Here is a 26,815-nt window from a genome sequence, read left to right as displayed (position 1 = left end):
GGAGGGAAAGAGGCAACCCCTAATTGTATGAAAACGTACACTTTATTCTTTATGTTTCAGAAGCAGAACCATACCGCCTGGTTCAATGAGAACTGGGAAGTAATACTGCATATACCGGACCTGCAATGGGGCACCTTCACGTTGATGGATATGGATTGGCAGTGCAGCGAGCCTGCCTACACGCAGCTCATCCCCGGATGACCCGGCCTCTGCCCCGTGTGACCATACACACCCCAACACTTGTCTTCCCTGGTGAAAATATCTGAGTTGTGCTAACATTAGCTACAGAACAAAATAACTCAGTTGCATCAGAACTCGAATAAGAAGTACTGCTGAGTATTTTGGCTGCGGTCGATACATGGACACTCCAGAAGAATTTAGACTGTTTTCTGAATCTCAAGTAAATGCAGGATAGTCGATACCTTTCTTCACCTTGCAAACAAAGGCAAATGCCTGCTGGTTACAAATAACTAGGTGGGAAATGTTGAAGATGATCGACGACACTGAACTTTGCCTAAATGCTATCAAGGAAGAACTGAGAGCCATCCGCCTTATGGTGATGCAATATGTTGGGCTTGATGACTGCGATGGAAGGTGGGGTGTGTGTGAAGATTGGTACTTTTATTCCTGGAAGTGATCTGGAAAGCGGAACTCTCGCTCTTGCCATTCAAGCACTGCATCATCTACAAGCTGACATGAAGAAAGAGGGAAGTGCCCCTGAGCAGGACTGGTTTCATATATTTTTTCTTGCATCCCCCTATGGATGTCCAAACTTTTCATTTTGTACTAATGTTGTGATGTAGCTGAAAATTTAACTAGAGGGAGGAATGTTAATATTGGTGAATGCGATGCCAATGTACATCATGATATATGCAGACACAATAGCAGCAATACCAATAAATGCAATGTCAAAGTATGCCATAAACCATGCATGCATAACAATGCCACAGCTAATAACAGCAATGTTGATGTACACTGTGACAAATGTAACCACAATAATGAGAATTTTGGTAAATATGATATCATTGACCACCATGTTCTATGTACAGGCAATAGCGAACTTGATCATTGCTGTTGGATTCACCCAAGATGACCTTCCCATCAACCTAGAGTCAGAGATTCATGGTCAGACAAGCCCTGTTAACTAAACCCAGACCTACCGATTGATAGATCGCAGGTGGGGTTACCCTCAGCCCAAGTCAAACACTCAACCAGGGAAAACCCTGATCCATCCCACAGATAGGCAGCTACACCACAAACAGGTCCAAGGAAATAGGCCCCAATAAAACACATTTGGCCAAAAGCTCACTATTACAACATTAAACTGAAGAAGAACAGCAGAAGGCTCCTTGAGGAAAATGATATTTATTTTGGCAAGTGCAGGATTATGGGCAGCCACTCAGAAGCACTTCAACATCTCATCACTTCAACATCTCCCCCAGCTCACAGGCACCCATCATCACCACGGTCCGCAGAGCATAAAACCCACAAAACGTGCCTACAGATGAGAGCACCACGAGCAGGCTGTCCAGGAACCCCCTGTCCTCGCTGAAGATGAGTCAGACACAAAACACCTCCCCCTTTTACAATACAACAAAAAGAAAAACAATAACAATCCGCCCACAAAACGTTATCATACTAAACACCTGAAGAACAAAAAGTACAGAGCATTTTAAGACAATACAATAATCAAAAATAACAAAGCATGTTAAGACATTACAAAATCCTTGCAACTACCAGGAACTTTGCACAACTGTCTGTTTAACATAGGAGATGACAGAATAGGGCAATTGATCAAGGTTTCCCCGTACACTGTCTCAAACCCCTTTACTTTGACAACTCTGGCACAATTCCACCACTCGCCATTTTGCACCTTCACAACACACCCAACCTTGCTCAATTCTTCCACACAATGAGCAGGACCATATCTCAATTTATCCTTGAACCTCCTTGCCTCTGGTAGTTTCAACTGCATATAATCACCCTTCTCCAAAACTACCCTCTTCGTCTCTTTTATGACATCATAGCGTTCCTTACTCTCGATCTGACTATTCTTGTTTCCGTTCCTCACCACGTCAATGTCATTTGCCCCATGTTCCGCATATTTTAGTTTAGGTAAGTCGTTCAACCAGGCATGCCTCAACAAATCCTGAGAGCTCCTGCCTCTCAACACAGTAAAATGTGAAATCCCAGTCACACTATGGGGGTATTATGATGTGAACAAAGCTTGACTCTCACCGCATCACCCATATCAACACCTCCAAGTACAGTCCCTCTCACACAATCTGAAATCATTCTATTAGCTCTCTCAACTTCACCATTTCCCTGGGGAAGGTAAAGACTGCACCAATATTCCTATATTTCTGAGGAAACAAACTGTAATCCATTGTGAGACAACAACTCTGACGGGAACCCTTCCCTTGCAAAAACATCAGTGAGAAAACTGATGACATTCTTAGTATTTGGCTCACCAATAAACTTTACTTCCAACCATTTGGACAAATGATCAATCAACACTATGGCAAACCTTTGAGCTGGTGGGAGGATTTGAAACGGTCCAAGAAAATCAATACTCACCCTCTCCCACACCTTCTGAGGAACCTCAGGAATGCTCATGGGCGGAGTGACCTATCTTAGCCCTTTATCATTTTTCACATAATTGAAGCATTTTCCAACTCTTTCTTCCACATAGTGGTCCATCCTGGGCCACCAGAAGGTCTCTCTTAACCTCTTCTTCGTCATTGGCATACCCAAATGACCTTCATGGCTAATGTAAATAAGCTTTTCTCTGACAACACATGGAGGTACCAATTTGTCCATTCTGGACAGCAACCGATCTTCCAAAGAAAGTTTAGATTGAACCTTACTAAAAGGTTGAAGATCAACAGTTAGGCAACCTTATTTTGGCCACCCATTTTTGGTGTTCTCCAGAACGCTCCCCAATACCAAGTCTTGATCCAAGGCAGATCTCCCCGCTCTCTCACTAACACCCTTAACTTGCAAAGAAAACACTTTGGCCACTTAACACTCAACATCTTCTTGATCTTCCAGCATTTCTTCCTCTCATGGAATAGGCAGCCTAGATAAACAGTCTGTTTTCTTATTCTTACCTCCCAGAATGTATTCCATCAAGAAATTGTACTCCCTCCAAAAGCTTGAATCTCAACCTCACCAACCTAGCAGTAGCCTTTGAATAGTGAACATTCGTACCACTTAAAATGGGAATCAACGGTTTGTGATCCAATCTTAATTTAAATCTAGTGCCCCAAACGTAGGCTTAAAGCACTCAATTGCCCAGACCCAAGCAAGCATCTCACGCTCCATGACAGAGTACTGCCTTTCAGTGTGTTTGAGCGTACGAAAAGCAAAAGCCACAGTGCATGCACAATCACCCACACCCTGAGATAGCACAGCCCAGTGGCCAACCGAACTTGCATCAACAGTTATAGTTAGAATTTCTCCAGGACTAAATGGACTCAACAAAGGAGCATTGGCTAAACTTTCTTTGATCTTGTTAAAGGCAAACATCTGTGATTCACTTCACACAAATTTGACATTTTTCTTTAGCATAGCCAACAGAGGTTCACCAATGGTTGAAAAATGTTGAACACACTTTGAATCATACTCACACATTACTAAAAATGCTCTCAACTGTTCCTTTTCCATGGGAACAGGTACTTTTCCTTAGCTTCTAACAGTCCTGGCCTGGGACCAATACCTTTGCCCAATATCACATGACCCAAATATTCTACCTGACTCACACCAAATACACATTTATTCTTCTTAACTTTAAGACCTCTTACATACCTAGCATTTAATACCGCATTCAGCCTCTTGAGGTATTCACAACCATCCTTATCAAAAACCTACACATTGTCCTGAAATATCACCACACCATCCAACTCCTTCACAACTTCAGTCATGACCCTTTAAAAATCTGCAGAAGCGAGATCAAAAGGCATCCTGCAGAATTGGTACATAACATAGGGTGTTATGAAAGCAGTAATATGTCTTGCCTGTTCAGGCATAACAACCTGATGGTAGGCAAGCTTTGAAAACACATTGGCTCCTGACAATGTACACATAATTTCTTCTATTTTTAGGTAGAGGGTACCCATCTACCTAATTGGCTTGGTTTAGGCTCCTCAAATCAACACACATTCTGATCTCGTGTTTCTTCTTTCTCACTACCACAATGGGCAAAAGCCATAAGGAAGATTCAATCGGTTCAATGATGCCGTCCCTCTTTAAATTGTCAAGCACACTCTTCAAATGATTCCTTACACTCAAAGGCACACCTCTCAGTTTGAGCTTCACAAGAATACACCCCTCTTTTACCTGATGACATGCTCAAACTCTTTCAACATACCCAACTGTTCATTAAATATGTTGCTTTGACTCTCAAGCAAAGCATGTATGTTGTCTCCATGTTCATTTGAATCATCATCAATAATCAACAAATGCACACCTCCCAACTTTAAAACAATACCCAAACAGGCTTGGTGAAGCACCCAAGAATATCTGGTCCGGTGTATGACACATAGACCTTCCCCTGAACGTCTCGGCCCTTGAAATGAATGACTGACTCACAAAACCAAGAAGATTAATCCTGGTGCCATCATACCCTTGGGGAAACACATCAGGTGGCAATAATGTTTCCTCCACTTTATACTTAGTAACAGTGTCTGTGGATATGATAGTGATCTTAGAACCTGAATCTGTAAGCAAAGGTATCATCAAGCTTCCCACTTTAAATATCTCAAGAGGTTCTTTGGACAGCGGTAAATCATTTTCATGAACTCTAACACACTGAATCCTCTCATAACAGGTATCGTTGCTGGCCCCAGGTTCATCAGCTGACACTGTACTGGTTTTACCACCCTCAACTTGCTCATGCATTGACACATACAGTAATAATTTATTCATATCATTGTTTAGTCTTTGGTCACAATCTTCTATAACCACATTCACTTCTCCTCTTGTAGCTCTGCACATTTATCTAAAGTGAGCAGTAATACCACACTTGTTGCATTCTCTAGAAATTGCTGGACACTGTTTGTAGGAAGCTAAGTGGAATGTGGATGCCCAGCGATAATAAACATTGCCACTAGTTAGCATCCTTTTCTACTCCATCATTTTAGGTTTATCAACTGTCTTATTTACTGAAGACTTGGTACCCTTTACTATCAGTACTGTATGATCAGTTGTATTTAGTTCTTTAACCGAATGCTTTGAATCCTGGATAGCATTGGCAATTTCTACAGCCTGTCCATGTCTTGCATGTGAGCAATCTTTCCAGGATCTTTTTTTAAGCACCTGGTAACTAGTTGGTCTCTGATTAATTGATCTGTAAAATTATCAAACTCACATTTGGCTGTTAGTACACGTAAAGAGGCAACATAGGTATCAACAGATTCAGTGGACCTCTGCTCTCTGAAAAAAGATTTTGCCTTCCTACTAGTAAGTTTGGTGGTTTTGAAAACTGCTTCTCCAATCATTTAAAACCTTCTCCATATTCATCTAATTCTTCATCATCTTGAGGTGTGTAGACTGGCGAATGTGTGAATATTTCCTAACCTTCCATACCTGGTGAATGTTCTAACATCCACCTCCTCCTTTCAGTTTTAAACTTGAACCCATCAATTGCCCCCAGAAATGCGTTACATGCTCAAAGCCACCCCTTCCAATGCACAGTGGGCTCTCCAGGTGACTGTAGAAAGGGTGGAAGAGGATTAAAATACTGGATGATGCACTTAAATTAATATACCATGATGAAATACACCCAAATGGTGTGAGATTAGCCTAGAAAACTGATGTGGGTGTGACTGTAACATAAGCAGATGCCTTTCTCATATCAATGACAGACTGAATAATATGATGTGGGTGCCCCTGTCACTGTAAATATCTTCACCGGTCAATAATAGGTTAAATAATTGGATGTGCCTGTTACCGTAGAAATTTTGGCATCACATGAGGTAACACGTAAAGTAAAACAGGCCAATATTAATGACAGGCTGACTAATATTGGTGTGGGGTTGCCTGTCACCATACAATATCCTCACTGGTCAATATCAGGCTGAATAATAGGGTGTGCCTGTCACCGTAGAAATGTTGGTATCACTTGAGCTAACATGTAATTTAAACAGGTCAATAACAATTAAAATGCCCGCTGGAGCAAAGCACTCTATTTCCAGGGGAGGTAGGGCTTGTAGTAAATGCCTGACCTTGTCATACGATTCCAGGCACAGACAGATGGTCGCAGCGTATGCATGCAGTAACTAATTTCCGTTTGGTAACTGATTCGCAGTAAGGACGCCCACAGAGTTATAACCGCTGCCCATAACTAAGTTCAGCTTGTACTCCTAACCTGTAAGGCTGGTCAGTCACCTCTGACTGGACTGCCCCCTGCTGTTGATCACTGCTGACTGGACTGCCTCCTGCCATTGATCCGACATCTTCTCGACAATCACGCTGCAGACGCTGGCTGACCAGTCATCACCAATATTACAATGTTAAACCAAAAAAGAAGAGCAGGTGGCTTCTTGAGGTAAGTGATACTTATTTTGGCAAGTACCGGATTACGGGCAGCGCTCAGAAGCACTTCAATATCTCCCCCAGCTTGCAGGCACCCGCCATCATCACACTCCGCAGAGCAAAAAAAACCACAACGCTTGCCCGCAGATAAGAGCACCATGAGCCGGCTGTCCGCAGGCCCCCCACCCTCGCTGAAGACGATTCTGACAGTCATGTACCCATATTATGACAAATGTAGATGCCACATGTAGTCAGGAATACTAAGGCAGTCAGGACGCAGCATGGACACCACACATAGTGATTACACGTTCCTCATTCTGGACATCTTGGCAAATACACACTGGCCCGCACTAGCTCTCCCTGAGGTTAATAGCAGCCTGTGTCCCCATTATCAGATGGTTGTACTTATAATTTATTACTAAGGATGGACCCACGTGCTCTCTAAGAATGGGAAATTGGTTTATTGTACCTCAAAACTGAATATATGATTGGCCAAAACTTATGTACAGTGAGACTGTTTTCAGATGCTACTCTGCCGATGCTCTCACGGCCGCTGCATTTAATTAAACCAATGTGTTCCTGTTTTGTCAAAGGCCTCGTCTTTTAATTTTTTCAAGGTAAACTCATATTGGAGCAGCATAACCAATCTACTTGATTCAGTGTCTTGCCTGCCTGGGAGTGGGGAAGGTTTTTTGTAATCCCTCTCCACCAAGCCACTGGACATAATTTCTTCCATGATGAAGCAAAGAATATTTAAAAATGAACATTTTTTAGCATCAACACTCTATTTTACACAAAAGTTCAGTATTTGAAACCAGCCCCTTCCATTACCTTTAGTACTATCCAACCTTGCAACAACTTTTTGTTCCGACACATTCCAAATGATGACAAGATTATCAGCACTGGCACTTGCAAACATATCGGGGTTGTGTGGGCACCACGAAATCGCTGTGATCGTCTTCTTATGCTCCGACATTATTGCACGAAGTTTGAATTCATTGTAACGGTGGTCCAGCTTTAAAAAAAAAAAGATGTTTTGTGAAAACCAGCACACCACATAAGAAGAAGAACTATCATAGATTGTATACCAAAGGTACAGCAAATGTCCCAGTGCTTAGCAGGATGATCAGCAAAGATATGTATTCAATGTTAGCAGTACCATTAAATAAAGGAAGAGGCTATTTTCCTGGCCATCGACCAAATAGCACATATCTCTGCTATTTACCTGGTGGCTAGGAAAATAGTACATATTCTCTGCTGTTTAGCGGTCCACAGGCTAAATAGTGGCCAGCTACTTAGTGTGAAGAGGTTTTTATTTAGCTAGCTGGCAAGAAAAAAGGGACAAGTAATGGGGATGCAACATGTGTGGAACATTTGAATGTAAGTTCACATACAAATATACAATTAATTGTACAAAGGGAAGAGCATTAATTAAGCAAATCTGTTTACGGATAAAATACAAAAGAATGAATGTATGTTATTTTAGTATTCAGAGACGAAATGTAGGAATCAAGCTTCTATTTGTGGAGTGGTGTGGCTCACTGGTTAGAGGCGGCAGACCCGGAAGCAGAGGACGGCCTGGGACCAGGGTTCAATTCCCGACGCGGTAGGGTCGTGGACCAGGGTCAACGGACTCGATAATTCTCGCCTCGGTGCCTACTCTAACCAGGGATCACACTCGGCAACTCTGGGCATTAGCTTGCCTCATCTCCACAACGGCCCCCACATATGCCGGGGATGCCTGGTGTCACCTTGGAGATACCCAGTAGGGGCCATCTCACAGGGAAAGCCAGGACGGGTTCCCCAGCGGTCTACAGTGCGGAGATACCCCATGTGGGGTGATTCATGCGCTTTACAAGACATCATTACATTACATTTCAGGAGCTTCAAGATATTGCACTGGGATATTTCACACTGTAGTCTAAGACTGTTTGGCTGCCTGCAAAGTATAATAAGTACGGTTTTAAAGCATGTTACATAAATATTTTATGCAATTCAATTCAAAAGTGCTTTATTCGAGTGTATACTCATAAAAGCAAACATACACAAAATATTGACAGTATTAAAATAGAATTAAATTTACAATCAGACACATTTACAAAGCACTACTAAATACATACAATACATTTGGTTAAAACGAAGTCTCGCAGTATTTACAAAAGATTTAAAAAGAATTCATAAGAGATTTGATTTATACATTAAAAAAGTATATACAATTTAGAGAGCGAACGGTGTCAATTTCATTGAAACAAGTTTTACATACAGAGAATAGTCAAATAACTAGCAGTCTCTGAATATCTACCAAGTTCATTGTTATTCTAAAAACTAAAGGAGGTTTTATAAAAACAGATTTTACAGGCAGAGAATAGTTGAATAACTAGTAGTCTCTGCCTGATCACCCAGAGAATAGTTAATTGACTAGCAGTCTCTGACGGATCGCCCATGCCCAGCCAGTATATTTAGCTGTCGCTATAAATATCTATGTTAATGGGCTTGTACATATAATGCGCAGAGCAACGGAACTGCAAGTGGTACCAAGGTTCCTACAAATAAGTGCTAGCCAAGCGCGTCTACGGACCCAATATGCTCTACAAGAGAACAGAAAATGTCCAAGAGTTTCCTTCCCCGTTCCACAGGCTGGGCAGATGTCACACCCCCCTGAGCCCCATTTGGCTGTCAATGATCTTATGGGGAGGGCTCCAGCTCTCAGTTGGAATAGGAGCTTCCTGTCGCCCGGTTTTGAAATAATATCCCAGTACGACTCCAAAACCGGGTACAGTTTTACCTCAAGGAATCCAGCGGGCATAGAACCATTACTCGAATTACTCAAACTCTTATTAGCAACATGTTCCCAGGATATAATTTTTAAGGCAGACTTGGTAGGGAATGATGCACCTGTTGGATCAAGCCATATAGAACTTAACCCAAGCTCGAACAGTATTGCCGTCAGTGAATTGAGCCAACTAATTCTATGAAAACAGTCCGCCTTTATGACATCAATGAAACCTTCGGCATAATGCGCAAGCTCGGGGGTAGTCCAAAGTCTTCGCCAATATAGGATTGGTCGTAGTCTGGCTAGATCCTTGATTTGCTTGCTACCAAGCTCATATCTTAAAGGCAGGAGAGGAGTGCTTTTCGGGGTACCAGTAAGTAATCTTAAAAATTTATTCTCCGACCCCTGTAAAGAATTCAAATTTTCAAAGCCCCACATCTCCGCACCATAAAGTGCCGACCCTATAGCCTTTGCTTCATAAACCAGTAAAGCTGGCTTAACACGTTTGGTCAAAGATTTCCTATGTTCCATATTAATGGCACCCGCCAATTGCTTATGTCGCAGAGTAGCAATATTTATATGCTGGCTCCATCTATTATTATCTGCGATGAGAATTCCTAGGTATGTGAATGAGTTTACCCCCTCAAGAGGCCGCCCACTCATGATGATGTTAGACTTACAGCTACGATGTGGTTTAAAAGCCATGAGTTTGGTTTTAGTGGCATTCATGTCTAACCCATGCTCCCCACAGAAATTCACAAAAATGCACAGAGCACGCTGCAAACCACTAGGCGTTTTCGACATAATAAGCGTATCGTCCGCAAACATTAATATAGGGATTTTTAACCCTGAAAGAGATGGAGCGTCTACAGGGGCTGTTACCATACGGGGGATAAAGCCGTTTATGTACAGAGTGAACAAGGTTGGGGCCATTGAACACCCCTGTCGAACCCCTCTTTCAACTGGAAATTCATCTGTGACCATGTCATGCCCTCCCCACTGTATTTTGGCAAAAGTGAGCTCGTGTAATCGCATTACCAACGTCAGTAATTCCTCAGGGACCCCCAAACTCTGTAGAACTTGCCACAATTTTGCCCGTGGGACCAGGTCGAAGGCAGCCCTTAAATCGACAAATGACGCATAAAGGCTGCCTCCTCCCAGCACCACAGTCTTCCACTGAAGCAGTTGGAAACGGAACACTTGGTCAACCGTGCTAGTTGCCCTTCGAAATCCTGCTTGGTACGGTGATAGGATATTGTTGTCCTCTGCCCAATCTAGGAGCCTATTTACCACCACACGGCCGACTATTTTTTGTACAGTGTCAATAAGGCTTATTGGCCTATAATTACCCGGCTGTGCACGGTCTCCCTTTTTAAACACAGGGATAATCACAGCTCCTCTCCAAGAGGCTGGGACCTCAGCACCCTTAGCAATGAAATTGATAAGTAAATAGATATATTTACACCACCGATATTTATCATTTAAAAAGATATCTGCGGGAACGCCATCTGATCCAGGGGGGCGTCCTCTGTTCACAGCATTTACAGCAATCAAAATCCCTTTATTATTAAAAAGATTACAGTGAGAAAAAGACATAGTAATACTGTCCTCCTCAGTAATCTGTGTATTAAGAGCATACTGCGAGCTGAAAAATTCTACCCAAGCTTCCTGAGGTACATTATTATTAGGGGATTCCTCTGCTCTCTCACTACCCCATTTAACGATATTCCAGAACGCTCTTGAATCCTTTCTGTCACTAGCTTTTTTCAGTTTACACCAGTGTAGCTCATCCCAGGATCTTTTAGCTTTCACTATGCAGGCTTTATAATTCTTTCTGGCTAGACAAGTGTTTTCGGCCACCCTCCTTTTAATTGCCTGCCCTAGAGCCAGACGTGCAGCCCTACATTCGGCATTATACCATTTTGCATCTTTACTGGCTCTGGCCCCATTTCGCCTAACAGGTTTCAGACAGGGGTGTGGAATTTATTAAAATATCTACTTGTCCATGGGGCAAGTTGCTTCATAAATCTACTTGTCCTGTAACAAAATCCACATGTCCCTTTAGTACCATGTGAATCGGCGACGGATTGTGGCAGCAATCTCATTGTATGGGAGCTCTTGTATAGCCTCTCCGATTGTGCCAGGGCTCATGCAGTGGTGGTTTTTGAATGCTAGAAATCCCTTTGTGTATGCAGTGTTTCTGCGGATCTGCATGCTGGGACTGGGGGTAGTGGTGAGCGGTGGTTCCAGGGTTGGAATGCCCTTTTGGTCTGTGCAGATCTACTGACTTGCATGTTATAGGGGTTTTCAACAACTGTTCTCTAATCTTTTCCCATACTGAGAAGTGTTGGAGATTTGCTCCCGACAGTGGCTGACGTAGACCTTATTCCAGAGTTGGGAGAAGAGTGGTTGATGGGAAGGTGACCTTGCAAACACTCGGGTTTTCGCATGAGCAAATCTACACATGTATATTTGCTCATGATAAACTACAGTTCACAGATGTACACCATTTCTTGCCCTACTTCTGTAGATTCTTGTGAATTCACGAAAGCCATATAGCTGCACTTAATGCAAGGACATATACCAGGGGTGCACTTTTGAGACTTTCTTTAGTAATAGGGCCACTAGTTTGGTCTGGCATTGACCGCAACCTTTTGTCTTCGTTAAAATTCTCTCCCCCTCTCTCTGTATCGGCTTGCTTCGCTGTGGGTGGCGGTGTGTGGCTCTTTCATGGGGAGTATGTTGGCACACAGAGTGGTTATGTTCAGTGGCAGTAACTGGTGTGGCAGTGTGTGCTTTTTTCAGACCAATTTTATTTTGCTTTTGCCAATGTTTGTTATAATGGTGAGGGCCCAGCAGCTCTCACATCAAGAAGGCTTGTCAGAAACCATGCCAAAACAAGTAATGTATTGGCAAAACTAGAAGGCTGACCACTAATTTCAGACCTACTGGCTTTGCCAGTGCTTGTTTATTTTTATGTTTCTCATGATCTTATTGAAACTGGTTACACTGATTTTCCAATATGACTGTTTTTGCAAAATACTAGCATGCATCAACACATTTTACTAAATGATGCTGCAAAGAAACGGTACCTGAAATTTCACAGTAGTTTAGCAAAATGTTTTTTTCCCTACTTTCATTTTTTTAGGAACATTTTATGTTGAAAGCAAAGAGTCATTAATCTTGCTCTCAAGCTTCTGCAAATATTTGCATCTAATCAGAGAGCATTCTGGGTGCATTATGCATAGCCTCATATTACTAAACTTTGAAACTGCGAATACACATTTTTATACTGTAACCACTGTCAGTAGTGCAGTCAGAACTTACATTTACTTAGAGCACACACCCTAATAATAAAGGATTTCCATTAATGAACCATAAATACAAGTTTGAACAGCATTATCATAGGCACACAAATAATAACTTTACTTCAGGCAGTGACCTTCCCTTGCCCTTAATGTGCTACTACAAACTGGCAGCCAAAGGGTTTGTGCTGCAGGGGGTTGGGCCTACTTGTCCCAAGGACAAAATACACATTAAAACTTGTTGCCCTTGACCCCAAACAATATGTCCTGGGCGTCGGGCTATAGGAATTCCACATCCCTGAACGGTTTCAGGAAATGTTTTTTAATCTTGGCGAACAGGGTATCATGAATATTAACCACTTCCTTCAGGCCAGAGGGGGAAACACTGGTTGTTTCCAAAGCAGCTATGGCTAGGTCAGTTTCATAATTAATATTATCAATAGCCTGTTGATTGGTCACAACACTGGCCCATTTAAGCCTACGCATGTTATTTTCTGGGATGAGCAAAGGCGGAGCAAGAGTATTTAAACAAATAGGATTTGTCCCAACGGCCCACCATTTGTGCTCCACACATAAAGGATTGTGATCGCTCTCAGGTCTCGTAACGGCCTCCATATCACGGACAGATGACCACAGCAATAAGCTGCAAATAACATAATCCATCCTACTTTTATGTCTTCCATTATCAAAGGTCATGGAGCCTTTTCTATCCAAAGCTGTATGTCCGTTCAAAGCTCTCAGACCTTTTTCTAGGCACAGTGCATTCAGATCTATAATTTCCTCAGTCCAACGGGTAACTGGCTTCAGATCTAACGCAGGAATGCCCCATTGGGAGTCCTCTTCTGCTCCAATGGAGACCTCGCATAAGACCAGGGGCTCAAACGTTCGATTAAAATCGCCTGCTATCACCACCTTATTATCAGGGGAAAATTTATCGAGGAGGTTACCCAATGCGATTAAAACATCAGATCTAACACCCTTAACATACCTAGCGTATATGTTATATATATCTAATGCCCCTGTTTCATCACTGGTTACCCTAATTAACTGGATGTCATTATGACTAGTCTCAATATTTTTTATGTTAAGTTTGAGGGTCTGTCGGACCCAGATTGTAAGACCCCCCATCGGTCTCCCTTTCGGGCCCTTTACTGCTGGCATTGAAAAATGTAAATATCCTAGCACAAATACAGGTTCACATGCCCAAGGTTCTTGAAACATACATACATCATATGAATTAACAAAGCCAAGCCAGTCCCCACAATCTAGTTTGGAGCATAGCCCAGCCAAGTTCGAAGAGATTAGATTCCCCACCCCGGTCGGACAATCAAGTTGACCATCAGGAGTTATAATCAAAGAAGAGGGCACTCCCGCCACTGATATCGCTGAACTTGTCTGCGCTAAAGTGCTTATAGGATTCAAATGGACAACCTCATTACCTTTGTGAACATTCAGGGAGCATATTCTCTGTGCTTTTACAGCTGATGGTACTAAATATTTACCCCCTGGAAGTCAATCACAATCATTCAAATTGGAGAGGGCTGAGAACCTATTCTCAAGATTTAATCCCCACGCAGAGGATTTAGCAGCATTCTTCCCCTTTGCAGAAACCACATTCCATTTTGTTCTTAATGTACACCGATTAGGAACCCCCCCTTTCCGGTAGTAGAAAAAGTCTAAGGTAAAAGGGATAATATCAGTGGACCTCCGCTGTGGTGGTAGGAGATTGGGCAAGATGTTGGTTAACACCTCAGGGTCTGAAAAATTCAAAACAACACAATCACCCCAGAATCTTTTTGGGCTGCTACCTATCCACTCCACCCTCCTAGCCATAACTAATTCCTCTGCCAGTTGTTGCTTACCCCAGGGGGTTATTACCATATTGTTGGTTAGCCAGTGTAAGGCTTTAGACAGCAATGATGATGTAGTTTCATCCTGTCCTGGAGCCAGTTTAGGAACGTTAGCTAGAACAAGGACTAAGGGGGAAGCCTCAACTATAAGCTCAACCGAGCCTTTCGCATGGTCCTGATCTGGAAGTACAACAGGAGGGACAACTACCCCTTGCACACCCTCCCCTAACACTACCTGTGAAACCACAGGATGATTAGACAGGGGGAATGCTCCTCCCTCACCCTCAGAACTTGATGTTCCATTCTTTAACTCAATCTTATTTATCATTTCTGCAGGCAATTTTTCTACTTCCTCCAAAGTTTTACTCAGAAGGCCCCCTAATCGTTTAACTTCATTAGTGAGCTTATCTATCTTTCCCACCAGCGGCTTTAAGATTCCCTGGATCTTGGTGTCTATCATAGCCAGCAACTTCTTAAACTGCTCATTGGTTAAAGACACACCGACTTCGTCAAGTAACCCTTCTTCCTCCACCACAGTGTTGCTTGGTGGGGAGGCAGGCTTCTTACGACTTGAACGGAGCCCTCCCCGCTTTTGCTGACCCTTTTTTGCTCCTCTGGTAGTGCGTGGCGCAGGTACTGGGGTAGGGGCTTTTACCTCTTGGGGGTGTAAATCAGCCTCATTTTCACTATCACTAACCTCAAGTGCTCAATTAGTCTGATCCAGGAGAGCATTGTCGTCAGAATCAGGTATTACAACCGGACAACTACTATTAGCTATATTAGGGGAATGAACAGGGTCAGGTACTGAAAGAATTGATGTAGGAGACTTAGGAGATACACCCAACCCAAGTGAGGATCTCCTCTCACTATTAATTTTAGCAACTACCTGCACTAAGTAGTTGTCCATAGTGTTTTTTACCGGGGAAATTTTTTTACTAGGCATAGTACACCAATAAACAGAACCCTCCCAGAAACACAGTGTAAATACGCTGGAAGTGTGTACCTCAGGCTCTCAATTCAGATTAGCCACAATACATATAAAGTCAATGCCTGATAATGTCCAGGGTCGGCCTCGAGCAATGGGACAGTCTCACCTGAAAATAACGAGCAGAGTAACTGGCCCAGTCCAGTCTCTACCTGTCTCGGACTGTCTTAGACTGTCCGCCCTTAGTCTGGGCTTCGTCCGGCGCGTCCTGCGCGCGTCCTCGCGGGACGAAGGCCCTGCCGGTGCTTTATGCGCCTCCTGGCGCGCTCGTTACAGGCGTCGTCGCTGGCCCCAAAGGCTGCTAGGGGTTGTGGTCCGGACGGCGGAGCCAAGCCCGGCCGGTCGGTTGCTGTTCAAGAATGGCGGAGCCAAGCCCGGCCGCAGTTCAGGGAGGACAAGAAGCTCAGGTGAAACTGCAAGCGTGAAGAAAAGAAAGACAGGGGACTCAGCCCCTGCCGGTGCTTTATGCGCCTCCTGCCGCGCCTGTTACAGGCGTCGTCGCTGGCCCCAAAGGCTGCTGGGGGTTGTGGTCCGGCCGGCGGAGCCAAGCCCGGCCGGTCAGTTGCTGTTCAAGAATGGCGGAGCCAAGCCCGGCCGCAGTTCAGGGAGGACAAGAAGCTCAGGTGAAACTGCAAGCGTGAAGAAAAGAAAGATATTTTATGCGCTCATGAGAATACATTGTTTTTCATTGTGCATCATCCTTTAAATTATTTTTGAGGACTGGGTCCTTTTTGGACTTCTTATGGAATGCCTTGTGCCAGCTTTAGGGTTCTTTTTAAGGGGGTTTGGCTTGCTTAGTATTTCAAACGTGGCAACACTGCAGTAGTCGACATGCAGCAGCAAACAGGAAATGCAGACAGATAGGTGGTATCTGGGCCCCACAGGGAGGTACACATACTGTAGGCTATTGGTGTTTTGGGCCACAGTGCTTGGGAAGCTTGCAGGAGGCAAATGGAATGAGACTCAGTAATAGGGCTTCTGTGGAAATGGGAAGTGAAAGCCGGAGATAGATAGCTAAAACATTTGAATAATTCACAGGAGTTCAGTCTGCTGCCTGTGAATAAAAACACTTGTTCATAGTATTCCCCCTTCAGAGTGGGATTCAGGCAGAGGTGTCTATTGGTCCCATTCAGCCACACTGACATTTTAAACCCTGCACAATGTATCTTGGGAATGATAGTTTTGATTTTTAACATGATAAGCATTGTTTTAAGTATGCAAGGACCTGTCTCTACTGAGACTTCATTTCCGTCCTTGACAAATATATCTCAGTAAAAGAAATCTTTAAGGCAAAAAAGGCAGCTCTAGGTGACGGGACTAGAGGTTGTACCTGACTAAAGTTATTGCGTAGGGGGTCTGGGGTACGAAGCACTAGGATCAGTAGAAGGAAGATGATGACAACTAGGAGAGGAGAACAGTGGACTACCAGGAGGGCTAGCATGACCTGAGCCACGAAGACCAAGACAGGAAAAGCCAGGCCCAGGGAGACCTAATCTACAAGGACCAGTGTTACCAATGACAGAGGGAACCAGGAACAAGAAGATGATAAGGAACAGGACAAGGATAACCAGAGCTAGGGGTATCAGGACATGGGAGAGAAGGATTAGGCGGGCCAGGAGATGTGCAACAGGGGAATATTGGTCTAGTAGATAAGGGTCAGAAGGAACAGGGTTAAAGGAATAGCAGGGTCTGGACTATAATGGTGAAGAGGGTCTGAGAACACAAATCAGGACCAGAGTAACGAGGACAACCAGGGCCTGGAGTAGCAGATTCAGGTGAACAGATAAAAGAGGATCAGTACTAGGAGACCAATGGAAAGAAGGACCAGAGACAGGACAGCCCAGACCACAGAGATCAGAACAAGGAGGAGCAGGGGCCCGAAACAAATAGACAAGAACCTAGAAGACCAGAACCAGAAACGACCTGGGCTAACAGGACCTGGAAACCCTTGATTAAAATCACCAGGGTTGTATAAAAGACAATGAAGTCCAGACTCAATGGGACCAGGATCAGAAAGTCGATGAGGGTCAGACTCAGGAGGATCCTAAAATAGCGTGACAAGGAGTATATGAACCTGGGTGACCCGTAACTTGGGAAATAGGAGGACACTGCCAGGGGGATAAGTAAGAACAGACACAGGAGGACCATTACTAGAAGGAACTATGTTTGAGGGGACCAGGGTCAGATTGACAAGCACAAGGTGGAACAGACAAACCAGGAGGACACGTAGGACTAGGATGGGGCAGGAGGACAGGGGGACTGTGAGGACTAGGCAATCCAAGATCAGTGAGGCCAGTACCAGAAGACCCGATGTATGAGGAGCAAACAAAGAAGTATGAGAACTAAAACAAGGATTACATGACCAGGAGAACCATGAGCAGAAGGACTAGGGATTGGCAAACCAGGGGAATGGAAAAACCCGGGGAGCAGAACTGAGAGGACTGATTAGTGAGAATTAGGATGCAGGGTTAAAAGATCGAGGGTCGGGAGCCAGTGAAACAGGAGACCCAGGATACAAAGGACAAGGTGCAGGAGTACATTGGAATGATAACCAGACAGTCCAAGAAGTAAAGGGTCAGTAAGTTCTACGGCTAGCATGAAGAACTACGAGGATCAGGACCTGGAGGGCTAGGGCAGTAGTAAAAGAAAACAAGGATGAGCAGGACACTGAATGGAAAGACCAAGGGCATGAGTACCAAGGGCATACAAAAGACCAGACCAAAAAGGACTAGGTAAACTGAAAGGATCATGACCATGCCAGGGCTAAAAAGATAAAAATGAAGGCCTAGGGGACTAGAGCTCAAACAAACAAGTGGGAAGAGCAAGAGGACTGGACAGCGGAGGCCAGGACCATAATGACCAAGCTCAGGAGGACTCAAACAAGGCAAACCTGAATTAAAAGGATGAAGATTAATGGCCACAGTATCAGTAGGACTGAAAGGAAAATGACAATTTCCAGGAGGACCAAGACTACTCAAACCAAGAGGACAAAGACTAAGAGGGGCAGGACACAAGAGGTAATGTGGATAGGGAACTGGGGTGCCCTGGTTTGCAGGTTCAGGGTGAGAAGAACCATGCCAAAGTGACCAGGACCAACAGGACCAGAGAGGAACGGAGCCAGATGAGCCAAGACTGTGGGAACCAAGATGGGCCAGGATGGCCAAAAGGCTAGGTTTATGATAGCAAGCACTATAGGCCAAGATGGATGAGGACCAAGGAGACCAAGGCTGTGATGTTTGGTGAGCAAGATCCATGAGAACTGAGCCCAGATAGAACCAATCTATAAGCCCCAAGACCAAGAGGAGGAGGACCAATGGGCACATGATCTCGAGAAGGGCAAGGACTAAGAAAAATAATAATAGTACAGCCATGGCCAGGAGAGCCAAGGAGGTGAGACCAGTGACACAGGCAATCAGAGCTAGAAGTAAAAGTTCTAAGAGGTTTGGGAAAGAAGTGGCTGGCGGATGAGGAAGACTAGGGCAAAGAGGATCAGGACCTTGAGTACCAGGAGGACAACAGTGTGGCGGAAAAGGATAATCCGGACCTGTGAGATCAGGACCAGGATGACCACACCCTGGAGGTTCCCACCACATGGCTAGGAAAAATATGGCAAACAAAATGAAGACCAGGATGGCCAGTACCAAGATGATCAGTGGAGAACCATGATCAGTTGGTGTAGAAGCATGAAGACAAAGAGCAAGAGGATCAGACTAGGATTGTTAGGAGCATGAGGATTGTGGCCAATAGGAGCAAGTGATCAGAATAAGAAAGGAAGACGAGGGGCCAGTACCAAGAATACCAGTATGACCAGAGCAAGGAGAGTTAGATTGATGAGTACTAAGAGGACCAAGAACAGACCTAATATTGCCAGGAGAACCATGGCCGTAGGACTAGGGCCCAGAGTAGCACACAGAGCAGAAAGACCTGGACCTGGGGACCAGGGTGAGGAAGATCAGGTGGATCGGAACAGTGAGACCAAGGAAGACCGAGTGGACTGGACATTGATGTCCAGAAGGACAAAGACCACAATGATGAGGCTCAAAGGGACCCAAAAAACGAGAACTAGGACTAACATATCCCAGATCTTTGGGTGTGGTGCCAGAAGGCTCATGAGAACAAGGAACAGGGTCAGGCGGGCAAGGTTTATCCAAACCAGGAAGACAAGAGCTAAGAGGGAAAGGCCTAAGAAGATCAGGACACAAGAGGTGAGGTAGAGAGAGGGGACAGGCAGGGTCAGGAACTGATGTAATAGGAATCAGATTAGCAGGGTGAGAAACAGCAGAATGACCAGGTCAAATTGATGAGGCTCAAGAGGATTATGAACGAAAAGGAAGAGCTAGGAGAAGGGGGTCTGAAAGGACCAGGATGGACAGGAGGACCAGAACCGAGAGAATTAGGCATGCAAAGGCACATACAAGTAGGACCAGCCACAAAATGATCAAGTCTAGTGGGCAAAAAAACAGGAAAACCAGGAAGACAAAGCAGACTCAGAGAACCAGGAATATGAAAACCATTGCTAGGCAAACCGGACTGAGAGTGGGGAAGACTAGGGGAACAGGACCTGAAGAATCATGAGGAAATAGCTAGGCAACCAGAGCCAGCAAAACAAGAGCTGAGAGGGCCAGGGTGAGGAGGATAAGAGGGATCTCAACCAAGCTCAACTCACAAAGGCCTAGGGGTATCAAGAGTGGAATACCAGGACAAGCAGGACGAATGTTGGAAGGCACAAGGGGAACTGTAAGAGAAGGAAAAAGACCGGGGAACAGGACAACACAAATATTAGGCAAGGGTATTGCTATTGTAAAAGGTCCGTATTCGTGCATCTTATACTGCCAAACCCTAGAACTGCTACCTCTTCAGCCCAAGTGTAGAGCTTGTAAGTAGTTATTGAGAAATCAGAGCATGCACAGTGAATAGAAAGTCTGGACTGCAACAGTGAGTGATAGAAGACACTCTCTGATGTTGGCACAGTAGTCGGAGGGTACATCTGAAGGCATAGGGACTAAAACGTGGCAGAGAAGTTTAAAGGTGGATGGGTGAAGATTAGTGTGGTCTGTGAAAGATGGCAGGAAGGGTTTGAGAGGGTGCATAGAGTCAGTCTGGCACCATCCTAGCGGTTATGCTTCCCACAAATGCACAGTTCCTACCATAGGGTGGAAACTACACAATAGCATGACCATCGCTCAAACAGTGCAAACTCTTTACTAAGTAGTCAGTGGCCAGGTAAATAGTGTGTTTCTGCTATTTGCCAGGTCACCAGCCAAACAGTGCAGAGTCTCTACTATTTAGCCAGCGGCTGGGTAAATAGCAATGCTTTTCTGCTATTCTCAAGGCCACCAGCCAAAAAGTAAATCATTTCTACTATTTAGCCAGTGGGAGAGTAAATAGCAGAGAACATTTACTATTGACTAGGGTGCCAGGTAAGTAGCTGCTACATCTATAGCATGCATAGTGATAATATATATACATGCTATACATCAGCATGTGTCACATTGTGTGTGTGTGGAATTGGAAATGTAATCTTCTTAATGTCTTTGAAATATGTATGCGCATATCTGCCTTTGCTTTATATAAGTGCCCATATCAATATATTTTCAACATGCTAAAGTGCATGTTAGAGGAAGGGGATTTCATTACAGAACACCTTGTATTTTGGTGCCTACCAACACAGCATGTGGCAGCATGGAAAACAAGTTACTTAAATGCTTGATGGTCCATTAGACGCTTTGGCGCAGAAGCATTTTGGTTTTCTTGTTTTCATGAAACCTAACTTAGGTAAACAAATCATATACCATAGTGAATCAACTTAACACTATAAAAAATATTTTGCGGAACATATCATTGAGCATCTATTGAAAACGACATGCACTCAGCTGCAGCCTAAAACACTCACCTGTGGAACCTTGGTAGATAATGCAAAAGGAAAAGGATTTCCAAAGGGTTCATTCTTTGCTGTTGTATTTCTTCACACAATATAGGCAATTACACAACTATCAACATATTATATACTGTTGTGGGCATGTCACAGTCAAGTGAAAATTTGGACAGAAAGAGTCTGTCTTTACAATGTACACATGCAAATATACAGAAATTCAATTACACAGGTGGCATGGTATGCAAAATAACAATTGATTGGGATGCAAACCGGAGTAATTACCAGTAGCTGAGATTGATTCAATCATTCCATCCATTACTTTTTTGTATACTTTAATATAAACCATGTAGCGTGAAACACATTGAGAATAACATGTCATCACACTAAACAATTGTTCAAAAGCTGGTTTCATTGTGTAGGTATAGCAGAATTTTCCAGGAACTGGAATGCATTTGATTAGAGCCATTAATTACTATCCCAACCTGGAAAATACTAGAGCAATGATCAAAAGTCATTTTTCACTAAATTTTAAAAATCACTCATACTGCATTTTGTACTGCCTGGGAGAAACCCAGTTGAGAAATAGTTTAGCTCAAAGCCCTCGCCAAAAGACCTACTACACATCTGTGGCAGGCTGCTGAAAAGCCTGCTCCTGTAGGAAAATGGCTTGGACTCTGGGCCTAGTCACTCAAGAGGTTTTAGCAATCTGGGAGAGCGTGACTTTAACTGTTCTTCCTTTGATTTGGAGTCTCCATATGGGGTGGACTTGAAATGCTAACATTCATTCCCAATGCACTTCCAGAGTTTCTGATTCAAGCCCCTACAGGAGGGAAAACAGTACTGGTCCTGATAGAAGGCAAACCACCACCCCCTCAGAAGATTCCTGGGAAGGAAACATCCTGCAGAAGACTCATCCTGACTGCTGGAAGGATCATTGACTCCTGTTGGCACTCAGGGAGTGGAACTTCTCCTCTCTAAGGGCCATATGCATGAACACATTTTCCCATAGACACAGAATGGGCAAAACCATTTGATGCATCTGGCCCTAAGGGTGTAGTGATTGTTCCCCTGACAGCTGCTATAGGGATGTAAGAAGCACAAGGACTCTTGACTCTAAAACGTCCCAGCATATCAGACCACTGAAGACTGGACCACAGAGGAGCACAGGCTGGAAAAAGACTACCAGAAATCTGAGGAAGAGACTGACTAACATTACGTAGAGGAATTGCACAAGCATTGATGTGAGTACACAAACAGCTCAAGAGAAGAGACAAGGTAGACCATATATCCCAAGTGTACTCCCACATATCAGGAGAATGGCCTGTAAGTAGTCTTGAAGCAGTGGAAAGCAAGCCAATTAATGTTAAATCCAAGAACTAGAATGCTAACTCTTTGATATACTCACCTCTGGATTAGGTCAAACAATTTCAGGGCAATGTAAGCTGTGGCAGAATTTAGGCATGATGTCAGTATGCAAAAGTTGCTGGCCACTTTCCTCTGTGCTGTATGGCTTTTCTAATAAGCAAGTTCATTGCAGTATTATGATCGATCACCTTTCTTGTTTGTCACTTTTCTTAGTTCCTTCGTGTTATCAGGGCTAGGCAGGATTCTTGTTATTTTGCTTACTTGTAGCACAAGAGGGGTACAAGGTTCCCCGATGAGAGTGTGAGAAACAAGAGTACGTGCAGCATTGAGGAGAGACAAAGGGAAAAGGGCATTTCCCTTTTTGGAACTAAAACCCTCACACACCTAGCAAGCTAGATGTCATGCTTCATCATATGGGTTCTGCTCCTCATCAGACTGGCGCTGCAATGTCTGACGGGCACCCGTGAAGGGGCTCTTTATCGGAGATCTTTTGTTCCGGCCATATGGTGCATGTGGGTGAGAGGGCGAGTGAAGGTGTAGTCGTGAAGTGGTGCTGAATAAAAAAGGTGGGTCAGTCCACAGGGAATTTTTATTAGCGTGGCTGACACCCTTGGTTAAAAATAGTGGGAGGGGAGATATGTGCTAAGAAAGTACTCAGCAGGACATCTACAGCCCTCTGGTCAGGTCAACATGTTTCTTGCTCAAGTGGCAATTCTTCAGGACCTAAGTGCTCAGTACTACACAGTGAATAAAAAGTGATTTACAACCTTATTCCAGGAGGTCAATAGGAAGGCAGGCCGACAGGTCCTGCTATTGAGTGGCGACCCTAAGTAATTCCCTAAGGCGCCTCGCAGTCTGCTCTCGTGGGACCTGCGCCAATGGTCAGATACCGGATATATGCGCGGTCACAGCCGTCATAACCTACCCCCACGAGCCTGGTCAGGGCATTAGAGCGACTGTCTCTCTGATGCCCTGACCAGGCTCGTGGGGGTAGGTTGTGGCTCCACAGGGGATTCAGCAATAGAACATGAGAGTCACTCGTCTTTGGACATTCAAGCAGACTGCTCCTTAAAGATTCCACATCTTTTCCTGCAAAATCGGCATAGCGAAGCCTCTTACCTGAGAATGATTCGTGTGTTTTCATTTTACCAGACAAGCGTGAAGCATAGTAAGAGTTGAAGAAACCTCATATGCAAGGAACATGGGAATGTGTGTTCTACCGCAACACGTGTTTCCAAAGAACTCATCTTACCTGGTATACATATATAGCAAGCGTAGCACAGTAGGCAAATCTGTCTCCACTAGCAGCACACACATCTTTGTTCCACGGCTGACATCCAGCGGCCAACAGACCTACTTGCTTGACCTGTGACATTTTAGCCTGAAACAATAAAAGTTCAAGAAATTAGTCTGTAGAATACATTACTGTGACTAAAGGCTAACAAGAAACGTCACCCCAAACAGATGCTTTCTTTGATATAAACACATTTGATTTGAGATAGATTGGTTTCTATGTGATTGAAATCAATTATAAGTGTTTTATACACTGTATTTTAGATTGTATTAAATATTAACACTTTTTAATATTTACTGAAATTTGCTGTAAGTCTGAATCTTAATACGATAAAATGAAACCAACAGAAGCAGTAGCGGGTCCAAAAAATACATGCCTAAGGACCTTATATACAGTTTGGTTGATAGGATACTCCCTCACAAACACAGTAGATGTACTGTTCGCCGTATTCCTAGTGGATTATACCCCTTGACACTTGGAATGAGGCAGAAAGAATAACCTGCATATTTTGAAGGCGCATCCTATCCCCAAAATTATAAACAAGGCCCTAAACTACAGTGACCACTAAGTAGCAAAGAATTGGCATACTCATATGTCATAGATTCAAACCTATGTGAGAAGTTCTCAAAACGACAAAAATTATGTTGAAGGTTTTGTTTCTGAACACATAAGTGAAGCTTAAGTGTGCAAAACACACAACTGTAGGCAAAAACTCCCTGATAGAGTGTCAAAAACAAGCAGACGTTTCCGGCAGCTGTTAGAAATGGGATCCCTGGCTGGCCAATGCTTGCGCCAAAGTCAGTCAGAGACCACCACTCCTAAGTCAGGGCAAGGGAGTTACACGCCAAAATAACCCCTGCTCACCCTCTAGGTAACGTGGCGCGAGCAGCAAGGCTAAACTTGGAGGCTATGTGAGTTAAGTATTTGCACACGCACCCCAGCAACAACACCCAAGGCCCACCACAAAGGAAACTCCACACAAGGTTATATATAAAAATAGCCTTTGTATTACACCAAAACACATTAGATGAAAACACACACTTTACAATGTGCCAACAGGCACGGGCAGAATTTACAGGGGATATGTACAAGACAGGGCCACATGGACCACTGTCAGGAATAGGCACTTTTAGAACTTGAAATACTGTTAGAAATAGCACGTTGTGGATCATAGAATAATAATCGCATTAGCACACAACCAGTAACTACTGGTACCAGGTAAGTACCACCTACGCAACCCTAACCACCTTAGGAGTATGTCACGCAGGGAACTAGGACCTCACTAGCACCACCTGTACTAGCAAGAGCAACCACCTAAGTATCACAATACCTGTAGGGGTAAAGGCACATAACACATGATTCACAACATACATTCAGAGGAGTAAGGAACAAGGCACATGATGCATAGCAACACATTCAGAGGTGCAGGGAAGGAAAACACAAGATGCCTAAAAACATTCAGAGGTGTATCAAAGAACACAATTGCGCAAAAATCACATTAGTCACGACCCGTGACTGTCCCTAGGACCTCTGGCCTTGTTGGGGCTAGGACGCCCTGTGTCCCAAAGTCAGGCCTAAACGTGGCAGCTGCCCACGAAGTGCTGGGCAGCTGTAGCAACCATGGTGGGGAAAACGTTGGAGCTTCACAGGCTCTGCACAACTGATGGGGCCCCCAGGAGCCTCTTGTGGCCTCCTGGCAAACGTGGCTGCCCCTGAGCCTCTCTGGGCTCGTAGAATTAAATATACCCCCCCCCCCACGAGGCTCTCTGGGCTCGCAAAACAAAGAAATGTGCGGCTTGAGCCTCTCGGGGCTCTGAAAACAAAGATGCAGCTTGCGGGAGTCCCCCCTCTGGGGACTGGTCATGCCAAGATGCCGCCAAATTGTAGGAGTCCCCCCCTTGGGGACTCGGAGAAAGACTGCCCCCGGTGCTGGAGTCCCTCGTGGACTCGGAATCAGGGTAGGCCCCCGGGGCCCTCCGAACAAATGTGCCCTTTTCCGTTGGAGTCCCTCTCGGGGGACTCTTACCCAATATGCCCCCAGGCACCCTCGTGGGTGTGCAACCACCGGAAATGACCCTGAAGCCCCTGTGGGCTTCACAACAAAAATGCGCTTGAGATCGCGCTACTAGAGGGGGTGCGGGCACCGGCAATGTGCCCCGACGCCCCCTCTCCTCTCTGTCACTCACCGGCTATCTTGCTGGGGGCTCCGCTTCGGTCTCCCGGCTCTTCCGCTGTGCTCCGGGGCTCTCCCTTGCTCTTGGGAGACCGGGGAGGGCCGCCGGCCGCGGGACTTTCTTCTGGGCAGCGCGGGGCTCTCCACGATACCGGAGTCCCGCCTGCGCCTGTAGCCGCTCTGCTTCCTTCTTCCGGGTATCCCCAGGTCCCGCCCTCGGCCTACCTGACTTCTGGTACGGTCGGGCGGCGACGGGGACAACTTCACAGGGCAATGCCGGGTGGGCACCGGCCTTAAGCTCAATAAAGCGCTCCCAAAGCGCTCGTGACAGGGTAAAGCACAAGGTCCTTGGCAGGACGGGCACCAGCCAGGGGACTGTCAAATCGGCAAAAAGCGGTGTGGGTAGCCGCGAAAAGGGAAAGTAAAGTGCTCCCAGCGCTCAAAGATGATTCGCAGCGCGCTAGGGGTGCAGGCACAGCGCACCCAAGCGCTAGGGGCACAGCAAAGTTCCTTAAAACAGGCAGGGGGCAAGGCTGGGCCCAGAGCCAGCTCACTGGGTCTCCAAGCAGGGAGACATTCCAAGTGGCAGTCCTCCTGGCCCCAGCAGCAGCAGCAGCCCCCTCTGGCAGGAATAGAACAGAAGAACACAGCCCCTTCTTAT

General features: G+C 44.8%; 1 protein-coding gene across 2 annotated transcripts in view; it reads right to left on the bottom strand.

Moving 5' to 3' along the window:
• Positions 1 to 26,815, bottom strand: part of WDR17 (WD repeat domain 17) — a 790,164-nt gene that overhangs the window by 679,526 nt on the left and 83,823 nt on the right. For both annotated transcript variants that reach the window (XM_086962451.1, XM_086962452.1), the window contains exons 2-3: positions 23,940 to 24,068; positions 7,366 to 7,549 (exon numbers count right to left, since the gene is read on the bottom strand). In XM_086962451.1, the coding sequence (XP_086818577.1) occupies positions 7,366 to 7,549; positions 23,940 to 24,068 (313 nt within the window). The remainder of the gene's footprint in view (positions 1 to 7,365; positions 7,550 to 23,939; positions 24,069 to 26,815) is intronic.

Source organism: Lissotriton vulgaris, chromosome 3_1, assembly GCF_964263255.1.
Source record: "Lissotriton vulgaris chromosome 3_1, aLisVul1.2, whole genome shotgun sequence".
Taxonomy (NCBI): Eukaryota; Metazoa; Chordata; class Amphibia; order Caudata; family Salamandridae; genus Lissotriton; species Lissotriton vulgaris.
This window is presented reverse-complemented; position numbering and strand designations above follow the sequence as displayed.